The sequence below is a fragment of the Penaeus chinensis genome, chromosome 35 (assembly GCF_019202785.1).
Source record: "Penaeus chinensis breed Huanghai No. 1 chromosome 35, ASM1920278v2, whole genome shotgun sequence".
NCBI classification, from domain to species: Eukaryota; Metazoa; Arthropoda; class Malacostraca; order Decapoda; family Penaeidae; genus Penaeus; species Penaeus chinensis.
This window is the reverse complement of record NC_061853.1, coordinates 19,433,872-19,441,371: the sequence shown is the minus strand read 5'-3', so window position 1 is coordinate 19,441,371 and position 7,500 is coordinate 19,433,872. Positions and strand designations below refer to the sequence as shown.

At 35.5% G+C, this 7,500-nt stretch overlaps 1 protein-coding gene across 1 annotated transcript in view; it reads left to right on the top strand.

Annotated features, from left to right (window-relative positions):
- Positions 1 to 7,500, top strand: part of LOC125044353 (L-fucose kinase-like) — a 15,435-nt gene that overhangs the window by 5,583 nt on the left and 2,352 nt on the right. Inside the window, 10 exon segments of the mRNA XM_047640980.1 lie at positions 1,469 to 1,620; positions 1,861 to 2,000; positions 2,128 to 2,749; positions 2,752 to 2,956; positions 3,226 to 3,413; positions 3,975 to 4,109; positions 4,359 to 4,541; positions 4,682 to 4,917; positions 6,139 to 6,340; positions 6,582 to 6,722. Of these exon segments, the coding sequence (XP_047496936.1) occupies positions 1,469 to 1,620; positions 1,861 to 2,000; positions 2,128 to 2,749; positions 2,752 to 2,956; positions 3,226 to 3,413; positions 3,975 to 4,109; positions 4,359 to 4,541; positions 4,682 to 4,917; positions 6,139 to 6,340; positions 6,582 to 6,722 (2,204 nt within the window).

Below are 7,500 nucleotides of genomic sequence, written 5' to 3'. Positions count from 1 at the left end.
AATTTTGACATGGCTGCCCACACGTTTTCAATTGGGTTGAGATACGGAGATCTGGGTGGATATGACAAAAGTGCAATGTTGGGATATTCACGAAGACAATCTTGGACAACACGGCTGGTATGTATGGGGCTGTTGTCCTGAATAAGTAGAAGTAGGAAACACCTTAGCCCTATCTGTTGGGAGGAAAACCCTCTCAAGGATTTCTACATATCTGCTGTCATTAAATCAGCCAGGGTCACATCCATCACCTCCCCGACACCACTTCTTAAATCTGTTACACGATAACACTGCATTAGATACATGAATAGAGATATGTGAAAATGTTTTAGCATTCAATTCTATTAAAACAAACATCTTTCTTCAAAATATTGAATGAAGGGAAGTTGAAAATAGGAGGGTAGGGGGTGGTGTCGTTACCTACCTGGTGTTTTGTTGACACCATATATATATATATATCTCGCAGCATTGGTGCCTTCAGAAAAAAGTTTTCTCACCGCACATTATTATTTTATCTTAGAAGCCTGTGGCTTGTCTGCATCTTGCAAGGCATATGTCTCCTTTTTGGGAATAAGATCATTATTTCATTGTGAATCCTACATAGAAATTCCAGAACAACTATTCTATACATTAAGAACCAGAGCGAGACCAATTCGAATCCCAGGACACCAACCCTTCCGTAACATTAGGTTCTGTTCGTTATAGAATGTTTTGACACCCCTCCTAATGATAGTTTTCTGTGTAGCTGTACATACATGCCATGCCCACTTTGAGTTTTCTTTAGTAATTGTTTTTACACATAGATGGCTCCTCGTGTACTAAGTCACCAATGATCCAATTATAAGAAACTACTTGTTTCAACTGTTTACCCTTTTCCTTGATTTTTGAAAATACATAATGTTATCTTATATTGCCAGTACTAATGTCAATAACATTATAGTAATTATAATGTCTATAATAAAAATAACAGCATCGATATTCCTAGCATTAGTAAAAATAACATTTTTCCTGCAAATTCAAGGAAAGGTGAAATCAGGTAAGGTTACAAGGTCTACTAATTGACTCCTTTGTGGCTAAGTACTAGCAGAGCCATCTATGTACAGAAACATTTATCAAAAGGTTTTAAAATTAGTTTAGCATTTTCCCAGCAACATTGAGTTAATGTTTTTCACCATCACTTTTTATATGATCAGAATTTAAACTAGAATGGAATTGAATAAGCTAGTATCTTAGAAATTGCATTTTTACATATATTACCACAAAAGGTGTGTTGCAATAGTTAATGATGATTTTTTTCATAATTCCCATTTACAAAAAGTATTTTATTACTACATGGAAATATATCTGATGAAAATTAAAGGTACACCTGGAAGATTCACAGGACTAACTATTAGGTTTCTCCAGATTGAATATGAATTTAATTTTCCGGTAATGGTATATATTTCATCCTATTCATATGATTTTGTTACAGAGGAAGTATTTACTAAGGATGAAGCACCTGTCATCTCAGGCCTTGTGTTTCTTAGTGCATCTTTGACAGAGCAGTTGCTGGGGTTACACACACTCCCTCCTCTTGATAGATGCACATACTATGGAACAGATAGTGGAATTCCACCATTACAGGTATGTATATATGTATATCAATGAGGATTTTGATGTGGTATTTTGCAAGTATCAGATTTCAGTGCAGAGTGCAATAGTATTCTCAAAAGTACCACAAGATTATTGCTCTGTGATAAAAGCAAGTTGGATAATGAGTATTTTGAATTACCAGAACATAAAAGACAGTTTATCTTTTAGCATTGAGAAGATAGGAAATATATTCACAGCATTTATAGCATTTTTGTATGAAATTGCTTTCAGGTTTCATTATACTTTGACTTGTTACTGCCATTATGTAGTAATGTGGAGGAGGAAGAGTACCTGTCAGGTCAGTGTGGGGCCGTGTATGCTCAGGTTGCCAAGTATAATATCACAGCAGTGCAGGAGTTACACACTGCCAGGTTGGTCCTACAAATATGTGAATAAAGTTATGACATTCAGCATTACATCACAAGAGCTATTATTTACTTTTTCATGTATTCACATTTCAGATATCCCAAAATGTCACTACTTTTTCTTTTTCTACAGGCTCCAAATATGGAAACAATTGCAAGGATTGAAGGCAGAGTTCCATTCTCTAGAAGGCACCAGGCATCATTACTTGGCATCGCATTTAACATATGAATCCATTATATTGCCATTACTTTCTTCAAGTTGTGTGGGCAGTAGACATTTCCAAGTACCAACTAGTGGTGCAGTGAAAACAATCAATGCTTACATTGAGGGAAGTGTGAAATCAACAGGCAAAGATCTTTTCATTGTGGACTCGTGGATTGGCAAAGATGTTGCTTTAGAGTTTTCTGGCTTGAGTACTGTGTCTGGCTTCCAACTGTCAGGTGCAAAATTACAGCTTAAAATTGCTGGTGACTGTGTGTGGCAGATGCATCCTACAAGTATACAAGATGTTATAACTTGTTATGGAATTAAAGACCAGTTGAGCCTGCATTACCAGGAGAAGGAAGCAAGCATATTCAACACAGATTGGCCAGTATTCATGGAAAGGACAGGATTAAGTCCAGACATACTGTGGCCAAACCAGGCAAGTCACAACCAAACATTCCTGACTGCTAAGTTGTTTTCAAATAATATTTCAAAAGAGGAACAAATTCAGAGTTTGGCCATCCTGGTAAGAACACTCACAGATGATGTATCATGAATGAATGGAAATCTAGGATTGAAAAATGGAAAGCAAACTCCAGATTTTCACTTCTTGATGCTGTAGAAAGCAGCATAATACATAAACTCATCCAGCAACATGAGGACATTTATCTTAAAATTTCTGAACAAATTATAGCAGCCACTTCAAGTGAATTAGGTGGAAAATCTCTCCTTCCTATGTTTGAGTATGTAGCAGCAAGTAAGTATTTTATTGTTCATGTTGTTTGGTATTATTTGTCTGGAAGATATCATGCATTAAAATTTAACAGTTTTTGATGTGATCCCTTTTGCCACATTCGTACTTGAGATCATATTGGTTTCATTATGTCTGACTATTACTTTATAATTCTTCATTTAATTCATTTTTCAGTTATACATAGATACAGTGATGTTCATAAAGTTAAATTGATATAAACTGTATATTTTTATTAATGAAAATTGTTAAAACAACTCTTGTGTTTTACATAGGAGGACAGACTTCAGTTAACAAGATCATGATGGTACTGCATCAGCAACTGAGTCATGAGCGGCCTACTACTCCACGACTGCTAGCCAACATTGCAGATCTTTTAGGATGCATGGCTGCTGGTGATGGAGGATTGAGAAGTGGGCCTGCTGCTAACCCTCAGTGGAGGAATGCCCTTCAGCAGCTGAAAGTATGTGTGAGCCCTTTTAGCACACTGTAATTTTAGCTACAACTATTAGAGTTTCATCCCTAATACTATTGTTATTGTTTGAAGAGGTAACATAGACAGGTAACATAGACAGTGATATGCAAATATTTAAGGTATGTAGCAAGCCTAATGGGTGATATGCACTAGTGTTTATTATTTTGGGAGAATAAACTTTTAGTCATTGGTGAACTAAAATGTGCTTCTCTTCCTCTCCTTTATGGTTAAGAAGGTAATATAAGGTCTACTTGCTTCTAGGAATTTTATGTGTGATGCTCATCTTTCATTTGAAAATGAACTCCTGACACAGAGAAAGTAAAAATATTAGGCTATATTGCAGGAAGGGGGATATTAAAGCATTATTAATTAATTCAATCTAGTCACTAATGAGATGTAAGATCTAAGATGAAATCATTTATTTATGCAAAAGAAATGTATACTAGCAGAGTAGTATATTAGATCATGTCTGTCTAACTATATGGTCATACTAATATTTTTACATATTATGGATATTGAAGAAATTGAGACAAATTCTCATTTGTGCAGTCAGGGAACCAGAGCAGAGCAATGGAATTGATGTTTGACACCTGCAAATTGTGGATGCAATCAGGTCATCCTGAAGACTTGATTAGAGCTGCTCGACATTATGAACGAGCTTCACAGATTGTCATTAGTCACTTGGTAAGTTGAAAATGTGATGAAAAGTGTTTTAGTTTCACTATTTTGCTTTCATTTTCATACAATAATTGGTAAGGCTGCCCACTATACAAATAGGTCTGCTGCCCCTTTTATTTTAGGGTGGAGTTTAATGAAAAGTTAAATACAAAATATCATGGAATTTTAAGTGCTATTATATACAATTTCTTGAACTTTATTATTATTTACAGGGTTTTGCAAACTAACCCTTTCTTAAATACTCTGAATTTTCAGGTGGAGACAGCAGAGATGCATGTATCACCAATGTGGGTAGCACAGGAGTTTCGTCAGCAAGTCCCTGTTGGTGTGTGGGTAGAGGCACTTTCCCCTGCTAGGATTGACCTGGCTGGAGGCTGGACAGATACACCACCCATTTGCTATGAGCAAGGGGGTGCTGTGCTCAACATTGCTATCAAGGTGAAGGGATACTGATATGTATTTTTAATGTGTATTGATATAAGATATTTTTTTTTTTATCTACCCACAGAAAGAGAGTTGAAAATGTCATGTCTGATTGTATCTTATATAGACAACTAACTTTATAAAATATTTGGTAGATTAACAAGAAGAAACCAATAGGTGCCCGTGTCCGGTTCATACCCGAACCCCACATTGTGTGTGTTCTCCGTGACTGGTCAGGTGGTGATGTACGCTTGACTTGGAGCCAGTTAGAGCAACTTGGTGATTATGATAACCCTGTGGCTCCAGGTGCTCTTGTAAAAGTTGTCCTGCTCTACTGCCGTTTGGTAGATCTCCATAGTGAGGATACTTTGACGTCACAGTTGACTGAACGGTAAATATTTTCTTGACATTACCAGTGACTACAACGTGATTATATAAACCATTGTTTCAGTTCCATTTTGATTAATATTATGAGAGTAGAAGTTCCTTAACTTTATTCAAGTATGTCTTGACAGATGTGAGATCAAAAATGTTCTTTCTGAATTTTGAAGGGTTTAGTAAAGGCTGTCAGTTTTATTTAATTTTATTACCATGTTATTTTACTTGTTGATTTAACTATTAAATTTCTTTGCTAAAGTGTGAATATAGCATACAGGAGTTTTTTTCTTTTTCATTTTAATGGTAAGACATTCAAATTACTTGTACATCAGAGATAGTCCTAACATGCTCATATGTTATATCCCTTTTATAGTGAGTTTTAATGTGAAAATTTATTGGGTCTAGAACTCTGGACTTAATTCCTCCTTATACCCTTATATGTCAAGTTAGCCAAACTTAAAGGTATTGCTATTTCATGTTCAAATGCTAATTAAGATGGAAAAAGTAGTATGCAAAATTGAAACAAAACAGGGATGTGAGCTAAAGTACAAATAATGTACTTCATAGGCTTAAACAAGCACATGCGCATGCCCACCCATATCCACACCCGCCCAACCACATACACACACTCACTCTCACTCTCTCACACTCACACTCATTCTCATGCACATGCAAACGCACATGCACCCACATCCACACCTACACACACATGCACACGCACATGTACGCTTGCACACATTCATTCGGGCTGACACACTTATTGCTTTAATTTGTCCAGGATAAACATTGTACTTCAGTTAATAACAGAGATACTATTGCCTATCTCATTCACCTCTTGTGGCAGATACCATTTTTAAAACTTGGGAGGCACTTTTTGGCATTTTTGTCTGGATTGTTCAGTCCTTTAGCCAGACTTAAAACTCCCCAGGAACTAGTGGTGCCAGACTTCTAACATTCTTTTTGAACAGATCATGCTACTTTTTCTGAATGGATTATCTGATATTTCAGAGATGAGCATTCATTTAGAAACCGACTAAAAGAAGCCAAAGATTGTGTTTTAAAGGGTGATACTTTAAATTGAATGTTATTGGGACAATCTTCTTTCCACTAGGAGAACTCTTAATGAAAACTGATAGTCTTACATCCATTTAAACATAACATTGTATATGTATTTGTCTTTGATTTCAGACTGTTTATAAGAAACAGCAAAAGTATAAAAAGGAATTCTTTCTAGTTATAATGCAGGTGTGGAGGTTGAAGTGTGGTCACAGCTGCCTCAGGGATCAGGTCTAGGAGGAAGCAGTCTCCTTGCCGGAACACTAGTATCAGCAATGGCTGTGCTGTTAGGCCATCCACCTCCATCCCACTCTCACCTTGTGCATGCAACCCTTACTATTGAGCAGAGACTAACCACAGGAGGAGGATGGCAAGATCAGGTAAGGTTGATTCAAATATATGAATTGATGATGTGTGCTTATGAATAGAGATATGTATGCTTAGTGGGAGCCTGTAAAATCCATGTAATGTACTTGTATAATTGCTGATTAGATCTGCATATAAATTAGTTTCACTGTATTAGTACTGTACACTTCCAAGACTGATTTAAAAGTTTTTTTTCAGGAGTTATTTTTAACATGGTCGTGTGTAGTAGGATTTTACATTTATTATTTTCAACAGGTGGGAGGATTAGTGGGTGGAGCTAAATTGGGAGTCAGTAATGTTGGAACACCAGTGACTGTAAATATGTACAAGATACCTCTTCAGGCAGAGATGCTGGACTTCCTTAACAACCATCTACTACTTTTGTACACAGGCAAGGTAACATAACCACATCTATCTTTCTTCTCTCCTTTGTCTCCTGTTATATTTTTTTTTATTTTCTGCAATATCTTGAATTGGCTTTGAAGAAATTGTGATAAGTATGCTTTGACCTTTGGTGTTTTGATTTTAAGATACTTTTTTATTCAAAGAATTTTTTTTACATGAAAAATATTAATAGATAAATAAATACTGTGAATAACATTTACTTTAGTTATTATATAAATTAAATACTAGCATTTAATTTATGTCTGATGGTATAGGATTTAATATCAGGAGATTTTTTTTTTTTTCATTGAAATTAGTAAACTTTTGGTATTTAAGTCCTTTCCATTGAGCTCAAGTTTCTTTGTAATTACCAATTTATTTTTTGTATATTTCCATTTTTTTCATTTGAAGGCAAGATGAATATGAAAGATATATTTTTTATTATTAATGATAAATATTTTCCATTAAAAGGAATTTTATCTTGATGAAGATAAGTTGGCTCAGTAAGATGTTCCTCTTATGTAGTTTGGCGTTTCTCTACGATACTTGAGGGTGAAGAAAACACCAATGAAAACTAAAGTAGATTCATTGGAGATCAGCTCTGACAAAAATAAAATGGAACTCTTCATGTTCCTCTGCCCCACATGCCAGGCTCCGTCATAAAGTGTTGCTGCCAGAGGTGACTAAGGAGACAAAATAAAATATAGCACTCTATAAATCGTGCAGAGAATCTCACCCTTTTTACATAGGTGATATAATATTCTATATTTCACATGGCATAACATATCAC